At 39.3% G+C, this 20000-nt stretch overlaps 1 protein-coding gene across 5 annotated transcripts in view; it reads right to left on the minus strand.

Annotated features, from left to right (window-relative positions):
- LOC148068914 (equilibrative nucleoside transporter 1-like) overlaps window positions 1-20000 on the minus strand; it is a 43769-nt gene that overhangs the window by 3609 nt on the left and 20160 nt on the right. Inside the window, exons 1-11 of one of the 5 annotated variants that reach the window (XM_087802591.1) lie at window positions 14039-14098; window positions 9638-9721; window positions 9265-9346; window positions 8601-8776; window positions 6707-6846; window positions 5511-5645; window positions 4917-5014; window positions 4274-4355; window positions 4117-4199; window positions 2917-3025; window positions 151-236 (exon numbers count right to left, since the gene is read on the minus strand). In XM_087802591.1, coding sequence (XP_087658717.1) covers window positions 151-236; window positions 2917-3025; window positions 4117-4199; window positions 4274-4355; window positions 4917-5014; window positions 5511-5645; window positions 6707-6846; window positions 8601-8776; window positions 9265-9346; window positions 9638-9666 — 1020 coding nt within the window. In that variant the 5' untranslated portion in view covers window positions 9667-9721; window positions 14039-14098. Of the gene's footprint in view, window positions 1-150; window positions 237-2916; window positions 3026-4116; window positions 4200-4273; window positions 4356-4916; window positions 5015-5510; window positions 5646-6706; window positions 6847-8600; window positions 8777-9264; window positions 9347-9637; window positions 9722-10379; window positions 10488-13136; window positions 13941-14038; window positions 14099-20000 lie in introns of those variants that run through there. The other 4 variants (XM_087802595.1, XM_087802590.1, XM_087802593.1 and 1 more) reach the window with 4 other exon arrangements.

Raw genomic sequence — 20000 nt, forward strand, 5'->3', positions numbered from 1 at the left:
CAGACGGCTGTCACTCACTCACATACAGACATACAGACGGCTGTCACTCACCCACATACAGACATACAGACGGCTGTTACTCACTCACATACAGACATACAGACGGCTGTCACTCACTCACATACAGACATACAGACGGCTGTCACTCACCCACATACAGAAGGCTGTCAGGCTGCGACCGGCCCAGTCCATCAAGTTGAAGAGCAGGAAACACGAGACGGGGATGAAATATTTTTCTGAAACCAAAGACATGTTTAATAAATATTCTAACCTTTGTGTTTATGACGCGTGTGAAGGTCGTATATTTCATCATATGAAGTTTTCAAGTCTCGTTTTTAACATCAATCATTTAAAGTATCGTCATCGTCATCATCATTAAACATCAACTAGTATCTACTCTGGTGTCATTAAACATCAACTAGTATCAACTCTGGTGTCATTAAACATCAACTAGTATCAACTCTGGTGTCATTAAACATCAACTAGTATCTACTCTGGTGTCATTAAACATCAACTAGTATCAACTCTGGTGTCATTAAACATCAACTAGTATCAACTCTGGTGTCATTAAACATCAACTAGTATCAACTCTGGTGTCATTAAACATCAACTAGTATCAACTCTGGTGTCATTAAACATCAACTAGTATCAACTCTGGCGTCATTAAACATCAACTAGTATCAACTCTGGTGTCATTAAACATCAACTAGTATCAACTCTGGTGTCATTAAACATCAACTAGTATCAACTCTGGTGTCATTAAACATCAACTAGTATCAACTCTGGCGTCATTAAACATCAACTAGTATCAACTCTGGTGTCATTAAACATCAACTAGTATCAAATCTGGTGTCATTAAACATCAACTAGTATCAACTCTGGTGTCATTAAACATCAACTAGTATCAACTCTGGTGTCATTAAACATCAACTAGTATCAACTCTGGTGTCATTAAACATCAACTAGTATCAACTCTGGTGTCATTAAACATCAACTAGTATCAACTCTGGTGTCATTAAACATCAACTAGTATCAACTCTGGCGTCATTAAACATCAACTAGTATCAACTCTGGTGTCATTAAACATCAACTAGTATCAACTCTGGTGTCATTAAACATCAACTAGTATCAACTCTGGTGTCATTAAACATCAACTATTATCTACTCTGGTGTCATTAAACATCAACTAGTATCAACTCTGGTGTCATTAAACATCAACTAGTATCAACTCTGGTGTCATTAAACATCAACTAGTATCTACTCTGGTGTCATTAAACATCAACTAGTATCAACTCTGGTGTCATTAAACATCAACTAGTATCAACTCTGGTGTCATTAAACATCAACTAGTATCAACTCTGGTGTCATTGAACATCAACTAGTATCAACTCTGGCGTCATTAAACATCAACTAGTATCAACTCTGGCGTCATTAAACATCAACTAGTATCAACTCTGGTGTCATTGAACATCAACTAGTATCAACTCTGGCGTCATTAAACATCAACTAGTATCAACTCTGGCGTCATTAAACATCAACTAGTATCAACTCTGGTGTCATTGAACATCAACTAGTATCAACTCTGGTGTCATTAAACATCAACTAGTATCAACTCTGGTGTCATTAAACATCAACTAGTATCAACTCTGGTGTCATTGAACATCAACTAGTATCATTAAACATCAACTAGTATCAACTCTGGTGTCATTGAACATCAACTAGTATCAACTCTGGTGTCATTAAACATCAACTAGTATCAACTCTGGTGTCATTAAACATCAACTAGTATCAACTCTGGTGTCATTGAACATCAACTAGTATCAACTCTGGTGTCATTAAACATCAACTAGTATCAACTCTGGTGTCATTGAACATCAACTAGTATCAACTCTGGTGTCATTAAACATCAACTAGTATCAACTCTGGTGTCATTAAACATCAACTAGTATCAACTCTGGTGTCATTAAACATCAACTAGTATCAACTCTGGTGTCATTGAACATCAACTAGTATCAACTCTGGCGTCATTAAACATCAACTAGTATCAACTCTGGCGTCATTAAACATCAACTAGTATCAACTCTGGTGTCATTAAACATCAACTAGTATCAACTCTGGTGTCATTAAACATCAACTAGTATCAACTCTGGCGTCATTAAACATCAACTAGTATCAACTCTGGCGTCATTAAACATCAACTAGTATCAACTCTGGCGTCATTAAACATCAACTAGTATCAACTCTGGCGTCATTAAACATCAACTAGTATCAACTCTGGCGTCATTAAACATCAACTAGTATCAACTCTGGTGTCATTAAACATCAACTAGTATCAACTCTGGCGTCATTAAACATCAACTAGTATCAACTCTGGCGTCATTAAACATCAACTAGTATCAACTCTGGCGTCATTAAACATCAACTAGTATCAACTCTGGCGTCATTAAACATCAACTAGTATCAACTCTGGTGTCATTGAACATCAACTAGTATCAACTCTGGCGTCATTAAACATCAACTAGTATCAACTCTGGTGTCATTAAACATCAACTAGTATCAACTCTGGCGTCATTAAACATCAACTAGTATCAACTCTGGTGTCATTAAACATCAACTAGTATCAACTCTGGTGTCATTAAACATCAACTAGTATCAACTCTGGTGTCATTAAACATCAACTAGTATCAACTCTGGTGTCATTAAACATCAACTAGTATCAACTCTGGTGTCATTAAACATAAACTAGTATCAACTCTGGTGTCATTAAACATAAACTATTTATCAACTCTGGTGTCATTGAACATCAACTAGTATCAACTCTGGCGTCACACGGAAAGACTTGAAAACGCTCCTCAGCTGATTCGTCAGCGAGTCAGACGAGTTAAACGAGTCAGACGAGTCAGACGAGTCACTCACCCCAGACGCCACCGTCTGCTATGGTTGACTTTACGTCGACAGTGACTGACGGGAAGATTCCGATGGTGACGGTGAAGATGAAACACACAGACAAGGCCATGATCCAGATCTGAAGGAAACAGTTGAATGAGTCGATGTTACGAGTGAACATCGTGTTACTGTTATTAGTTGTTAGTGTTATTGTTGTTAATGTTATTGTTATTATTGGTATAATATGTCCTACGCTCTTAAACGCACCATAGCTGTCCCGACGTCACTGAACGCATCATCCATCAAAACGGTCGTACAATGTTCGTCCCTTTCCTCCCCTCATTTACATATTCAAATCACATTTAAATGAACCAGAGTCCGTGATTTTTCTCTCCGCGATCAGAAAAAACTAATTAAATGAACGAATATAAACAGTTAATCAGTTTAAATTCAACATTTCTGACATGGATCACACGAAGGTGTAAATGTTTATAGTTTACACAGTTATTAACACAAATACTTTATTAAAAGAGACGATCAGAGGCTCATTTAAAACGACTTAAAATAGTGCTTTAAGTTGATTTACTGATTTACAGTTTTGTTCTTGTTAAACTCAGAGTATTGACGACGACGACAATGGTCTGAATGTCAACACACGCACAAATTCTTATTACATTTATGAAATATATAATAATATATTGACAAATGATGTGAGTGTATTTATACACGTGTGTTTTCAATCACGTGATCACATGACCGCTCGAGGGAAACTAAAGCTGCTTTCCTTCTGTAGCTTCATCTGACGTGATGTTGTTGCACAAGAACGTCTGTGACTCTCGTGAAGACTTGAAGCTTCAGATCGTTTGGTTCGTTATATTAGAAAAACATGATTCTTTGACATGTTTTCTGAAAAGCGTGAAACAGCAGATATAAATATTCAGTTTGAAACGATCGATAAATAAATACACATCATAACATATTTATACGTTTGTGAATCATTTAACATCCACTCGTGAAAATACAAACACTATCGATGGTGAATCATCTCTGACGTAAACATCTGAGCAGGAAATAAGGACGTTCGCGCTTTTCTTTATCGATACACGGACTTTGAGGACCTCACAGCACACGAGGAGAATAATCTGCTTCAAACCGACGACTACATCCGTGTTGTGACGAGAAAACTGTCGCACATCAGTCGACGATTCGCGTCACGAGCAGTGGCTTCACCTGCTTGAAGATGCCGAACACAGAAGACGAGGCTCCGGCTTCATCCTCCACTGAACCAGTCGCCGCCTGCTTCTCGGGATTCTCTGCAAACATTAACGTTCCACGCTTGACGGACTTCAAGAGAGCGTTTGACGTCGAGGGATCATGTCTCAGGTACCTTTCTTGAGAAGATCCATCTTGTTCTCCTCGTCCGTGGAGGGTCTGGACGCGCTGGACTCCATGTAGAACTGGAAGAATTCCTGTCGGGAGAGAACGAGCGTCAGTGACGGAGACACTGAGGAGCCACGGAGGTCCTCGTGACGAAGGTCCTCGTGACGAAGGTCCTCGTGACGAAGGTCCTCACGACGGAGGTCCTCGTGACGAAGGTCCTCGTGACGAAGGTCCTCACGACGGAGGTCCTCGCGACGAAGGTCCTCGTGACGAAGGTCCTCACGACGGAGGTCCTCGTGACGAAGGTCCTCGTGACGAAGGTCCTTGCGACGGAGGTCCTCGCGACGAAGGTCCTCGTGACGAAGGTCCTCGTGACGAAGGTCCTCGTGACGAAGGTCCTCGTGACGAAGGTCCTCACGACGGAGGTCCTCGTGACGAAGGTCCTCACGACGGAGGTCCTCACGACGGAGGTCCTCACGACGGAGGTCCTCGCGACGAAGTTCCTCACGACGGAGGTCCTCGTGACGAAGGTCCTCGTGACGAAGGTCCTCGCGACGGAGGTCCTCGTGACGAAGGTCCTCGTGACGGAGGTCCTTGTGACGAAGGTCCTCGTGACGAAGGTCCTCACGATGAAGGTCCTCACGACTCACCATCCTGGGCAGGGCCAGGTAGGCCGCGATGGCGACGAGAATCACGACACACGCCGTGATGAAGTAACCGAAGGCGCTGTCAGTCAGAGCAGATCCAGCTGCAAACAGCGATCAGGAAACATGAAGCTTGTGATGGAAGTTCAGAATCTTCAACCGTTTATTTAACGTGAATATTTTAAACTTTACGAATTTTATTTGCATAATTCAATCCGTAAATATACATTTATGAATTGAATTTTGATAATTGATTTTAAATAAGAGTATATTTTAAATTGAGATTTTCACACTTTTCTAATAATACAATAATTAAAAAATGAATCATATAAAGTCAGAAAAATGTATCTCTTAGTCTTTTAAATTCAATATAAAAGTTGGTATAATAGACAAACCAGACAAAACCAACAGAGCCCAGAGATACTGGGTCAGACTTTCAGCCAATCACAAGGCGAAGAAGAATCACATGATCCAGTCGCTCGGTGCTCTGTTGGTTTTGTCTGGTGACTCTTACCATGATTTTAAAAGGATGTAAAGCAGACGAACAACATTGTAACTGCGTGTCAAGATGTTCAGACGAGATGATCCAGAGTCACGTACTGGTCAGAGCGCAGATCATGGAGAAGGCGGCGAAGGTTCCGGCGAGTCCTTGTCCGCTCATGATGGGCGTGGTGTAGGAGGCGGGGAGGATCCCGGCCAGACCGAAGAGGCTGCCCTGCAGGACGGCGCCGAAGGCTGCACACATGGAGACGACAACTCAACCTCGTCGCAGAAGAAACAGGTTCATAACAGACGTCAATCAAAGTCATTAACGACCAGAACCGATTTAATCTCGTTAAATGTGTTTTGAATAATATTTTCTCACCACTTTCTATGTTTTATATTATATTTACTGAATCCTGTTTTATTTTACTCCACGTTTTTTATTTTTTTATTTCCCTTAACTGTTGACTTTAATTCAAAAACACCAACAAACCCTCGACGGAGAAAATATTTGTATCGTCTTAGACGATTGTAAACATTTGTTGATACAACGACACACACGATGTAAAAGGAATAAAATAACAAGAAAACAAGAGAATGAAACAATTCAAATACTACATAAAAATTATGAGATGACTGTGGTGTGTAAACTATATATAACTATCTATATAACTAACTTTAACTATATAACTATCTTCACACACGTTCATCCAACAAAAGATTTGTTTTTGAATTATTTTTAGATGTTAAACCAGGACAACAAAATGTTGCCTCTGGTTCGAATACAACGTGCTGTTGTTCACAAGGTTCTGTGTGCGTGTGTGTGTGTGTGTGAGTGTGTGAGTGTGTGAGTGTGTGAGTGTGTGTGAGTGTGAGTGTGTGAGAGTGTGTGTGTGTGAGTGTGTGTGAGTGTGAGTGTGTGAGAGTGTGTGTGCGTGCGTGTGCGTGTGTGAGTGTGTGAGTGTGTGAGTGTGAGTGTGTGTGTGTGTGTGTGTGTGTGTGTGTGTGTGTGTGTGTGTGTGTGTGTGTGGGGGGTAATTCCTGCAGCTCTTGACTCATTAAAACAAACTAGTCAGTGACTTTGGTTGAGATCAGTTCGACCCTAAAGAACCACTTGAATGTTTTCGGTCTCAGACTCTCAACACACGTTTATGTTCACGAGACTCTGGTTTCTTTGTCACATCAGTGTTTGTGATTCCATCGAGGCTGCAACACATCTTTTACCACTTCCTGCTCAGAATCTTCAGCTCAGTTTGGAGTCATGTGACCAACAGTCTCTCTTCGGTCCATCATCTCAAGAAGTTGGAACTCACAGTTGATGCAGACGATCTTGATCATGGTCAGGGTGAAGAAAGGAACCGGAGCCACGTCCACCTTCACCAGCACGGCCGTCAGCAGGAAAACCACCAGAATGGCTGCCAGGCTGCCAGAGATGCGCAGCTTCTGCGAGATCCTGAGCCACAGAAGCGAGAGAGAGGTTCACTCCAGCCGAAAAAAAATCATGAAATGATCTCAACGTTTCTTTTGAAGAACAGTTTTGTATCAACAAACACGATGAATCGATGAAACTTATCGATCTTAATTGAATGATTGAAAAGTGTTTCAGTGAAAAACCATCGAAGGGAAGAGTTTCTGCTGAAACAGGTTCATATACCGTTGTTTCCGGACTATAAGTGTCTCCGGAGCACAAGTCGCTCCAGACATAAAATGCATAATAAAGAAGGAAAAACTGGGGGAAATTGATTTGATAAAATCCAAGAACAGACATGTGATCTTGAAAGATAAAAATAAAACTAGAGGCAACAACAGAATAATTTTACGTTACATGAAGTGAGAACCTGGTATGTTAACATAACATATGAAGAGTTATTCAGAGAACTATAGCATAAATAACTAACTAGTTTACCAAACCATCCGTGTAACTCCAAATAACTCTTCATCCTCGTGTCACTTTTAAACAACTAACTAACTCCGGAGGTAGAAGATGCTTCCTCTTCTACGTGGAAATGATCAACACAGGCCTAGAGCGCCCTCTGGTGGTTTAGTGTGACAATAACATGTGAAATGATATAATAATGTGTTAATAATTTCACACATAAGTCGCTCCAGAGTATAAGTCCCGGACAAACTATGAAAAAAACTGCGACTTATAGTCCGGAAAACACGGAACTTCATAGTTCTAGTCCTGCTGCGTCTGTTGGGTCAACATCCAACATAAGCTGCAGTAAATGAAAGTCGCGCAGCAGCGGGAGATTTAATAACAGAAAGGGGGAGAAGTGAGTGAGAAAATAAAGGAGAGAGGAACATGAATAGCATTCCTGGGCGTGTTTGTGTAGTGGAAGAGTCCGACGCACAATCCTACTCTGATTAAAACAAACACAGACGCACAACGTGATCGACTTACACGACGACACTCGCTCAAGACGCACACGTATTAATGCTGGATGGTAGTTTAACCAGCGACTGGTGATTTTAATTATCAATTAATGATGATTTACTTTTAACATACAAGAGCCTAAAAGCTGCTTTTCCATGACGACCATGAAGGCATCGCTGGAGTCAATGATTTTGGGGCCACTTTATAGAACGTGACCTTATTCAGGGGCCGTCAGGACAATAGATTGAAGGGACAAATAAAGTTTTATATGATGGGAAAATTAAAAGACAAATAACTAAAAGGACATTTGAAAGTAAGTTAATTTGATTTCATGTAATTTTATTTTATTTCATTTTATTTTAAGTTACGAAAAACATTTCTTATTTCACATATTTTATCAGTTTCTCTGGCACCACAAACAAATGCTGTTGTTTTCACAAAGTTTCTCATTTAACTTAATTTTATTCATGATTATTTATTTTAATACATTTTATTAAACAAAAGCATCTACAAAAAAGAACAAATGAAAGGCAGAAAAAAGGGGAAAAAAGACGTTTAGAAAATATATGTAAAAAAAAAAGATAAATAAATGACATTCAGGCAGTAAATAAATGATTAACATTAAAAATATCATATAATACGAGAAAAAGAAAGAAATATATGTTGAACTAATTGATGGATAGTGATGTTAAACTTTTCTAAATGACCAGTTTTATAGTTTTATTTTAGTTCATGCTCACGGATGGAGTCGGGCTTCGATCTGTTGTGTGAAGATTGTCGTGAGTTTGAGAGAGAAACATATCGATGAGACGTTGATGTTCTGGACTCACTTCTGGTGGATGAAGGAGTTCAGGCAGGTGAAGATCAGCAGCGGAACCATCGCACACAGTGTCATCACGTTGTTGAACTTCAGCTCCAGTTCGTTCCTGGACTCGTCCGTCGCGGTTCTGTTGCTGGTGTCGTTGAGTCCGGAGGGCGACGAGTCCTTCAGGCGGCTGGTGAAGTACTGAGAGGAACCAGGGGAACTTTTACTTCAGGAATATGACCTTAAATTAAAAACTTGATTTTTCAACACTTAAAGAGTGACACTCGTCTCACTCTTTATGTTCCAACGAGGGTTTTTAAAATAAAATTAACCAGAAAACTTGAATTTATCATTTTTGTTTCCACCTTTTTTCTACTTGAATGATGGACATTTGAGGATTTAAGTTGATCCTTCACTGCTCATGAGAACTTAACTGGCATCACGGTGTCTTAACTTATCTTAACGACTTCCATTAGCAGATCAAATTCCAGGTTTTAACCCCTTAATGGTCGCCAGAGGATTAAAGAAGCTCCTTCAGGTCGGGGTCAGGTCGGGGTCAGGTGGAGCTTTTTGACTAAAACCAGGAGGATTCAAGCGTCAAACAAACAATCTTTGTGTTGGTCCTGAGGGGGGGGGGGGTCTTATCACTTCCATCTGTCCTTCACAAACACTTTAACTCATTCACTCACCATTGTTGCCGTCATGAAGAAGTTCCAGGGCAGGAGAGTTCCCAAGCCCAGGATGAAGAAGATGATCCAGACAGCATTGTACCTGAGAATCAGATCATGGTTGTGATTCGAGAACAACATCATCCTTCGATACGTCAATCATTTGGAAACCTTTCATTTCTTATGACACACTTCAACAAAACGCTTTCACTTCAAAATTCACTACACATTATCACAGAGTTGTGTTTGTATCGATCGAGTCTTTATGTCTCAGAGAATCTTACAAAAAAAAGCTCAGGAATTAAACAACAACTTTTTTTTTATCTCTGGATCAACTCTGGACAAAAGTCAGCAAATGAACAGAAGAACGAGAAGAAGATTCTTTGAGTCGTACTTGTCCCGGGGAGTGTTGAGGGCCGTCATGGTTCTGCTGAGGTAGAGAATGTTCAGTTGGGGTTCAGTGAGGGTGGCACCGGGTCTGAGGGTCACAGATAACAACATGTTCATTCACTTCACAACATCTTCAGACTCGATACAGGCGTGTGTTGGATCGTGAAACTAGTCTCTGTCCAACATTATTCCTTTAAAATCTTGTCCTTATTTTCACAACGTTTTGGGGGATTTGTTGATCAATCTTTCCCAGATGTTGTCAATGTTTCAAACTAATAAAACTAATTTATCATTTTCACTCAAGCTACAACTGAAACTTAAAAGTTTAATTGTGTGTGTGTGTCTGTGTCTGTGTCTGTGTCTGTGTGTGTGTGTGTGTGTGTGTGTGTGTGTGTGTGTGTGTGTGTGTGTGTGTGTGTGTGTGTGTGTGTGTGTGCGTGTCGACCTAACCCACGGAAATAACACAATGATACACAACTCCAGTGATTAAAACAGCACAGGTTCAAACGATTCATTGTTTTAGTTCAACAGAAACTCTCAACTGTCAGAGAACAAAGACAAATAAAGAAGATTTCCTGCGACTATCAGACCATCTTAGATGAGGCGCGTCGTGCGAGTCATGCGCATCTTCTTGAGAGTCAATGAAAGCACCGTGACTCGGATCATCAACACAAGACTCGAGCCACAAAGAAACCTTTGTACGAGGCCAGAAAAGAGCAACAACTCCTGATAAAAGAAAACCTTACGGAAGATCTTACTTGAGTCCAGAGTCGCGACTTCTTCCCTTCCTGGCAGACGCTCAAGTGGACCTGGAGATGTTTGACTTTATAGCTGGAGGGAGTGGACGCTCCACCGTCGACGACTCCCCCTCTTCTTCTCTCCATCCCCCTCTTCTTCTCTTCTTCTCTCCATCCCCCTTCCTTCTCTTCTTCTCTCCATCCCCCCCTCCTTCTCTCATCCTCCCAAACATTTTATTCTTCACATTCCCAACGTCTGCGCTGATGTTTGGCAGCTCTCAGCGAACCTGAGCAGAACTTTGGATGAAGTCTGACGTTCTTTCTTTGGACTCGTCACAGGCGTTGGATTGACTTTTGTTTTTGCTCGAGAGAATTCAGCGAACGTTCCCTCCTTTCATTTCTCCCTCCACCAGCTTTTATGTTGCTTCATCCACTTATCTCACACTTCATTAAATCCTGCGAAGGATGTTCTCCGTCTCCCTTTTCCTTCATCCTCTTTCCACAGCCATTGTTTCACATCGAGCTCTGAACCTCTTAACCTTCTCCTGCATCCTGAATAACATGACCTCCAATGATTGACACTTGAGGTTAAATTCCAAAGTGTGGAAACAATTCAACACCCAGTGGATGAGTTTCCTTCATATATAAAACGAGTCCATGACATATTTGAGTGTAGACACTAGCGCAGTGGTGACCGAGGCTCCTCTCCAGGAGGAGGAACATGAGGAGCCACATCAAGAGTCGTCTCCTTCGAAAGCTTCACTTCAACTCAAGACTATTGTTGCAGTTAAACCAGAAACATCTGCAGGTTCACACGTTCACACAACAAAACTGTAAGAAGCGTCTGGACTCGTGACACTCAGAGACAAATACTACTAGTACTGGAACATTTGGACAAACGAACTCCTGGAGAGAGTCAAACGTTCATGAACATCATCAACAGTGAAGTCAGGTCTGGTCGACCAATGAGAAGCTGATCCAGTGACTCCAGAGACGACAGTAAATACTTCACTGGACCGACGTTCAACTCTGACCATGGAGTTAGAAACGCATCAAATACATTCCAGAGTCGGGTTCGAAGGCGACTCCTGAACGCGGCTCGGTATCGAACTTCAGTTATTTCCTGACCAAAATACTTCGGTGGCGCCGAGTAACGAAACATGCTTTGAGTTTGAAACACGACGTGAACAGTTGTCACTTGTTGGCCATTTTTCTTTTGCACTGGATTTTTAAGAAAACAGCCTGTAGTTGAAAATGACCAAAGATAAATCTACTCAAATTTAATGTTCTTGTTGTTGACCTCATTAAGTTACTATCGAAAAGTATGGAATGAAGGCGTGGTTTTCAGTCACATTTTAATTCAAAACTCTTTATCCCTTGTGTTGTCTTGGGGTCAAGATGAACGACCTCCACCCCTGCATATGTATTTATGGAAGTCAGAAGTCAGGGAGGTTGTTTGCAGCCGCCGGGTCACCTTGACCCAGAGGCCGCACAAGGGTTAAAGAACAATCCACGGCTCCACATAGTGTCATAAAAGTGTAACTGCAGTTGTTGTAAGACGAATATTTTTCTTCTTCTTCATTGTGTAAAGTTTGTTTATCTTCCTGGTCCGAGTCACGACATCTCAAAATTAAAACCATTACTTTTTTTTTAATGTTACGCATTATAGCTTTAAATTATTCTATTTTACTGCTCAGACACTTTAGACAAACACTGTTGTGTGTTCATTAATAACTGTGTGTACTTGTATACGCTCTCACAATGATTATTGATTTCAAAATTCTACTATACAGTAAGAATTAAATATACTTTAAACATCAATGGTTGCTTCTTCTTTCTTCTACATTCACATTAAACTACAAATATTACTTACATAAGTATGTAGTTGATGCTCTCAAGTAAATGTCTTCGATCAAAGAACTTCAACCTGAAGTCAAATCACTTTCTTATCACAAGTCTTAATTAAAATCCTTTATGACAAAAGCAGCATTAATTACAAACAACAACTTCTATAATAAGATAAACCTTTAAAGTGTCTTTGGTTAAAACAATATAAAAAATGTAGCCACTGTTCAATTAAAATATCTTTTATCATTCAATCATCACATTTTTATCAATTAATAAATGATTTTTTTTAAACTGTAGTTTAATTTAACATTTCAACAAGACACAAGCGAAAGAAAACGACGACTTCTTTTGAGTGTAAATACATCTTTGAACACAACTCGCTGGCGTTAAACAGGTTAAAGGTTGAGAAAGTCTATTGTCATTTAAGTGAGTTTTCAAGCAGTTCTTCACGTCGGGGTCACTGGAGTCGCACACCTTCACATTAACACTCAAAATAGAACATTTAGGGTTTGTTTCTTTTTCACTAGTTTAATGGTTTATCTCGAGTTAACTGGACTGAAACAAACATGACGCGTCAACAGTCACGGTCTAGATCCATCTTTGACTAATGTTAGTCCAGAGAAAATGTTATCTTTAGAACAATCAATAGAACAGAAATGGCGTCAACTGGTCGGGGTCACCAAAGGTCAACCCTCGCGGTGACCGGACTGACCGTCTTCACTCCCTGATCTGCCGTCGTTTCACGTTGAATGGATGGAGGTGTGAGAGCCGTGATCTATGATCTAGACGTGAGTGACGTGAAGTACACAACAGTGACGACTCCAGACTCACACAGGTGTGAGAGCCGTGATCTATGATCTTAAACAATTTCCCAAAGGAGACCTCCTGAGGGATCAATAAAGTTTTACCTTACCTTACCTTAGACGTGAGTGACGTGAAGTACACAACAGTGACGACTCCAGACTCACACAGGTGTGAGAGCCGTGATGTTGTGTCGTTGTGTCCCTGAAGACACTTCACCCTGATTGCTCCTGATGGTGAACTTGGCGCAAGTGTGCAGCCTACAGCCTACTCCCATCAGTATGTGTGAATGGTGGAATTTCCCCTCGAGGGACTAATAAGGGATTCTAAAAAAAAAGAAAAAAGTACACACGACTCACACTTCCCATGATGAGTCACAAACTAACTTGAGTTATTTCCTGCCTCCCCCACAAACCAGAATCATCAGGGAACTAATCACAAGTTATCCTCTAGTTACTGGGACACGAACACAACGACTTCAACATGGAGGAAACATCAGAATTACAGAAGAATTAAAGTAACTTTCACAAGGTTCTTCTTAGTGACACGCGTTGTAACCAGATCTGAACACGTGGTCAGTGCTATTATTATTATTATTAGCGTCACGTGATCATCTGTCCACTATTATCAGCAGATAAAACCCTTAAAACGACACGTTACATGTGACAGTCGCGTGTAACTTGTTGTGGTTCCATTGTGTAGATGAGAATGAATGAATGAACCACGTGCTCCAGCCCCTCACGCGCGGGGATTTGGCGGCAGATTTAATTCAAGTCGTTGTTTTAAAAAACAAACACTGACGTGAAGCGATCGTTTCATACAAACAAGTGACGTAAATACGTCTAAAGCGCCAATATTTCATTTGGACAGAAACGCCATTTTAATTCATCTCACGTTCATTTAACACCGAATACTGTCGTTAAAATGAGAGAATATCTTGTCGGACGAGTTATCAACACATCAGAAGCGGTTATTACAGCAGTGTGTGTTTAAAAAGGCGTGTTTTAAAGGAATCTTACCGTCATTACAGGCGCACAGACTCGCGGTTTGTGTCGCTTTGGCGCGTACGGTGTTTGCTTTGGTCCTGACGATGCGTTCACGGGAATCAGAAAAAAACTACGTTTGCGTCGAACGCCTTTATATGTTTAAACAACCCCCACCCCCCCCTCCCGGGAAAATGTATACAACTTTAAGCTTAAATCAGTCTTAATATTGACACTGTATGACTCTGATATAAAACCTAGATTTAACCTTTCCGCGCCAAAACAATTCATTAAAGTTTTTTTTCCAGGAGTCCCTCAACGCAGCATCGTAGCGAGGGCGGACGCTCTGTAGTAGTCACGTGACCCGTAATTTAAATAATACAAAGATATAAAGTCATATTTTTCAGAAATATTCAGACACTTAAATGCTACTTTACTTCAAAGTAATCGGGTTTAAAATAAAAATAAATGTTTATATTATATATTCCATATTTTCAGTCTTTCTATCTTGCAACAGTGATTTCTATGAATTAAAAAAAACACACACTTTTAAAACAAGTAACTTAAAATATTAAAGGTTTATTTAACTTGTGGCTTCGTTATAGTAATCATTATAACAGTTTATCTCTTCTGTTATAAGTAAGTAAGTAATTTTTATTTATAGAGTGCTTTTCCAGACCAGGGTCACAAAGACGTTAAACAATCAAAACAATATTCAATAAAGTATAAGATTTAAAGATCAAGATAAAACTAATAACACAAAAGGAGTTCCAGAAAATTAAGGAAAAGCCTGAACAAATAAAAAGAATATATATATATATAAGTGAACAGTGACTTTCACTGGATTAAAAGACCAAAAAAAGCAGTGTTGTGTGTTTGTGTGCAGACGTTATGATGTTACACATGTTCCTGGTCTCAACACACGTGTCACGAGAAGGTGTGAAGAGATGATTCCTACATCAACCTGTGAGGAGAAGCACCAACAAGTGGCTCCAGCACTTGTTTACTGCGAGTCTGAAGCAGCAACTGTTCCCGTCTGTGGGCAACACACCCTGTCTCACCCCCCGACACACACCCTGTCTCCCCTCAGTCTAAAAACAGCCTCTCGCGGTCGACAGCGTCACCTTCTCAGAGTAAAGTCTGCTCGTGAATGTCAGCGACTGTGGAGCTTCTGTCTCGGAAAACACTGGAACAAAACAAACGTTAAATGACTTTCTTCTCGCAATGAAACGTGCGGACGGAAAAGTTAGTCTCGAGTTTTGTTACCGAGGTTCGTGAGGAAAACAGAAAAGAAACTAATAGAATAAAAAAATGTCTCTTTTTAACCGAGATCTACGGCAGACGAACTTGAAGTTTTCTGAACCATCAGTGACTCCACTGGTCGTAAGATTTCAATCTTGTTCAACAATCTGACACAAACATGGAGTGAGTGTCGTCGTAAGAAATGCGTAAGAATCGTCGTAAGAATCGTCGTAAGAATCGTCGTAAGAATCATCGTAAGAATCGTCGTAAGAATCGTCGTAAAAAGGTCGTAAGAATTGTCGTAAGAATCGTCGTAAGAAACGTCGTAAGAATTGTCGTAAGAATCGTCGTAAGAAACGTCGTAAGAATCGTCGTAAGAATCGTCGTAAGAATCGTCGTAAGAATCGTCGTAAGAATCGTCGTAAGAATCGTCGTAAGAATCGTCGTAAGAATCGTCGTAAGAATCGCCATAAGAATCGCCGTAAGAATCATCATAAGAATCGTCGTAAGAATCGTCGTAAGAATCGCATAAGAATCGGCGTAAGAATCGGCGTAAGAATCGTCGTATGAATCGTCTTAAGAATCGTGGCATGAATCGTCGCATGAATCGTCGTAAGAATCGTCGTAAGAATCGTCGTAAGAATCATCATAAGAATCGTCGTAAGATTCGTCGTATGAATCGTCGTAAGATTCGTCGTATGAACCGTCTTAAGAACCGTCTTAAGAATCATCGCATGAATCGTCGTAAGAATCGTCGTAAGAATCGTCGTAAGAATCGGCGTAAGAATCGTCGTAACAATCGTCGTATGAACCGTCTTAAGAATCATCGCATGAATCGTCGTAAGAATCGTCGTAAGAATCGTTGTAAGAATCGCCGTAAGATTCGTCGTAAGAATCAAGTGCCCGGAGTAAACCCACACAAAAGAGGAGAACATACTCGCTCCACACAGTCCACTCTTCCATCACCAGTCGACTCCCTCCTGACCGGGAAGCGAACCGACAACCTTGTTGCTGCGAGTCGATCTTGGTCAGTTGATTTGTTCTGTATTTCCTTCAGGAATAATAAAGAACGTAAACAAACAATAAACATTTCAACAGGAACCTCCGAGAATATTTTCTCTTCGATGCAAAACAAGACTTTGTATTTCAAGGTCTATTTTAAAACACGGACTCCAAGCAAACAATCATCACAGGTGTCTTGAGAAGATGTTTGTCGAGTCCCTGGGGAGGGTCAAAGGTCGCCTCCTGACCACATACTGAGATTTAAGGCCAGAGGAATTCCAGAGAATTCAACCCTTCAACCCTTAAGCAAGAGATTTAACCAAATCCCATTTGAGATGAAGAATTTTAAAACAGCACTAAACTACAAAGGATTAAGACAGCAGGGTGGTCTTCCAACGTGAAGTCCTCGTTTCCTAACAGAAGATTCTAACCATTACTTACTGACATTCCCAGAAAACATTCCAGATGATGGACAGTATCGCGTGACCTTCTCCAGTCTGGACACCACAGGAGCCTCTTTGTCCAGCAGACAAACTTGTCCCAAGAGTTTTCTTCTCTGCTCTTTCAGAATTTTTCAACGAAATTCTCTGAATTTCCTGCATCTTTTCCTTTGACCTTTGACACATGATACTGTGACGGTGACACATCCGACTGTTCTTTCTTCTGTGTCGTCTGGAAACACAACCTTTGAGAAACAATGATAACAATTCCTGAAGGAGACCTGGAGAGAAATCAATGAAGTTTATTTATTATTTTTTATTTTAACTCAAACACCTGAAGATCAACTCGTATCGACTCTGGTGTCATTAAACATCAACTAGTATCAACTCTGGTGTCATTAAACATAACCTATTTATCAACTCTGGTGTCATTAAACATCAACTATTTATCAACTCTGGTGTCATTAAACATCAACTAGTATCAACTCTGGTGTCATTAAACATCAACTAGTATCAACTCTGGTGTCATTAAAACATCAACTAGTATCAACTCTGGTGTCATTAAACATCAACTAGTTATCAACTCTGGTGTCATTAAACATCAACTAGTATCAACTCTGGTGTCATTAAACATCAACTAGTATCAACTCTGGTGTCATTAAACATCAACTAGTATCGACTCTGGTGTCATTAAACATCAACTAGTATCAACTCTGGTGTCATTAAACATCAACTAGTATCGACTCTGGTGTCATTAAACATCAACTAGTATCAACTCTGGTGTCATTAAACATCAACTAGTATCAACTCTGGTGTCATTAAACATCAACTAGTATCAACTCTGGTGTCATTAAACATCAACTAGTTATCAACTCTGGTGTCATTAAACATCAACTAGTTATCAACTCTGGTGTCATTAAACATCAACTATTTATCAACTCTGGTGTCATTAACCATCAACTAGTTATCAACTCTGGTGTCATTAAACATAAACTATTTATCAACTCTGGTGTCATTAAACATCAACTAGTTATCAACTCTGGTGTCATTAAACATCAACTAGTTATCAACTCTGGTGTCATTAAACATCAACTAGTTATCAACTCTGGTGTCATTAAACATAAACTATTTATCAACTCTGGTGTCATTAAACATCAACTATTTATCAACTCTGGTGTCATTAAACATCAACTAGTATCAACTCTGGTGTCATTAAACATCAACTAGTATCAACTCTGGTGTCATTAAAAATCAACTATTTATCAACTCTGGTGTCATTAAAAATCAACTATTTATCAACTCTGGTGTCATTAAACATCAACTAGTATCAACTCTGGTGTCATTAAAAATGAACTATTTATCAACTCTGGTGTCATTAAACATCAACTAGTATCAACTCTGGTGTCATTAAACATAAACTAGTATCGACTCTGGTGTCATTAAACATCAACTATTTATCAACTCTGGTGTCATTAAACATCAACTAGTATCAACTCTGGTGTCATTAAACATCAACTAGTATCAACTCTGGTGTCATTAAACATCAACTAGTATCAACTCTGGTGTCATTAAACATCAACTAGTATCAACTCTGGTGTCATTAAACATCAACTAGTATCAACTCTGGTGTCATTAAACATCAACTAGTTATCAACTCTGGTGTCATTAAACATAAACTATTTATCAACTCTGGTGTCATTAAACATAAACTATTTATCAACTCTGGTGTCATTAAACATCAACTAGTTATCAACTCTGGTGTCATTAAACATCAACTAGTTATCAACTCTGGTGTCATTAAACATCAACTATTTATCAACTCTGGTGTCATTAAACATCAACTAGTTATCAACTCTGGTGTCATTAAACATAAACTATTTATCAACTCTGGTGTCATTAAACATCAACTAGTTATCAACTCTGGTGTCATTAAACATCAACTAGTTATCAACTCTGGTGTCATTAAACATAAACTATTTATCAACTCTGGTGTCATTAAACATCAACTAGTATCAACTCTGGTGTCATTAAACATCAACTAGTATCAACTCTGGTGTCATTAAACATAAACTATTTATCAACTCTGGTGTCATTAAACATCAACTAGTTATCAACTCTGGTGTCATTAAACATAAACTATTTATCAACTCTGGTGTCATTAAACATCAACTAGTTATCAATTCTGGTGTCATTAAACATCAACTAGTTATCAACTCTGGTGTCATTAAACATAAACTATTTATCAACTCTGGTGTCATTAAACATCAACTAGTATCAACTCTGGTGTCATTAAACATCAACTAGTATCAACTCTGGTGTCATTAAAAATCAACTATTTATCAACTCTGGTGTCATTAAAAATCAACTATTTATCAACTCTGGTGTCATTAAACATCAACTAGTATCAACTCTGGTGTCATTAAAAATCAACTATTTATCAACTCTGGTGTCATTAAACATCAACAAGTATCAACTCTGGTGTCATTAAACATAAACTAGTATCGACTCTGGTGTCATTAAACATCAACTATTTATCAACTCTGGTGTCATTAAACATCAACTAGTATCAACTCTGGTGTCATTAAACATCAACTAGTATCAACTCTGGTGTCATTAAAAATCAACTATTTATCAACTCTGGTGTCATTAAACATCAACTATTTATCAACTCTGGTGTCATTAAACATCAACTAGTATCAACTCTGGTGTCATTAAACATCAACTAGTATCGACTCTGGTGTCATTAAACATAAACTATTTATCAACTCTGGTGTCATTAAACATCAACTAGTATCAACTCTGGTGTCATTAAACATCAACTAGTATCAACTCTGGTGTCATTAAAAATCAACTATTTATCAACTCTGGTGTCATTAAACATCAACAAGTATGAACTCTGGTGTCATTAAACATCATCTAGTGTCAACTCTGGTGTCATTAACCGTCAACTAGTATGAACTCTGTTGTCTTTAAACATCAACTAGTATCAACTCTGTTTTTTATTAAACATCAACTAGTATCAACTCTGGTGTCATTAAACATCAACTAGAATCTACTCTGGTGTCATTAAACATAAACTATTTATCAACTCTGGTGTCATTAAACATCAACTAGTTATCAACTCTGGTGTCATTAAACATCAACAAGTATGAACTCTGGTGTCATTAAACATCAACTAGTGTCAACTCTGGTGTCATTAACCGTCAACTAGTATGAACTCTGTTGTCTTTAAACATCAACTAGTATCAACTCTGGTGTCATTAAACATCAACTAGTTATCAACTCTGGTGTCATTTAACATCAACTAGTATCAA

This window comes from Callionymus lyra, chromosome 11, assembly GCF_982586985.1.
Source record: "Callionymus lyra chromosome 11, fCalLyr1.hap1.1, whole genome shotgun sequence".
Lineage (NCBI taxonomy): Eukaryota > Metazoa > Chordata > Actinopteri > Syngnathiformes > Callionymidae > Callionymus > Callionymus lyra.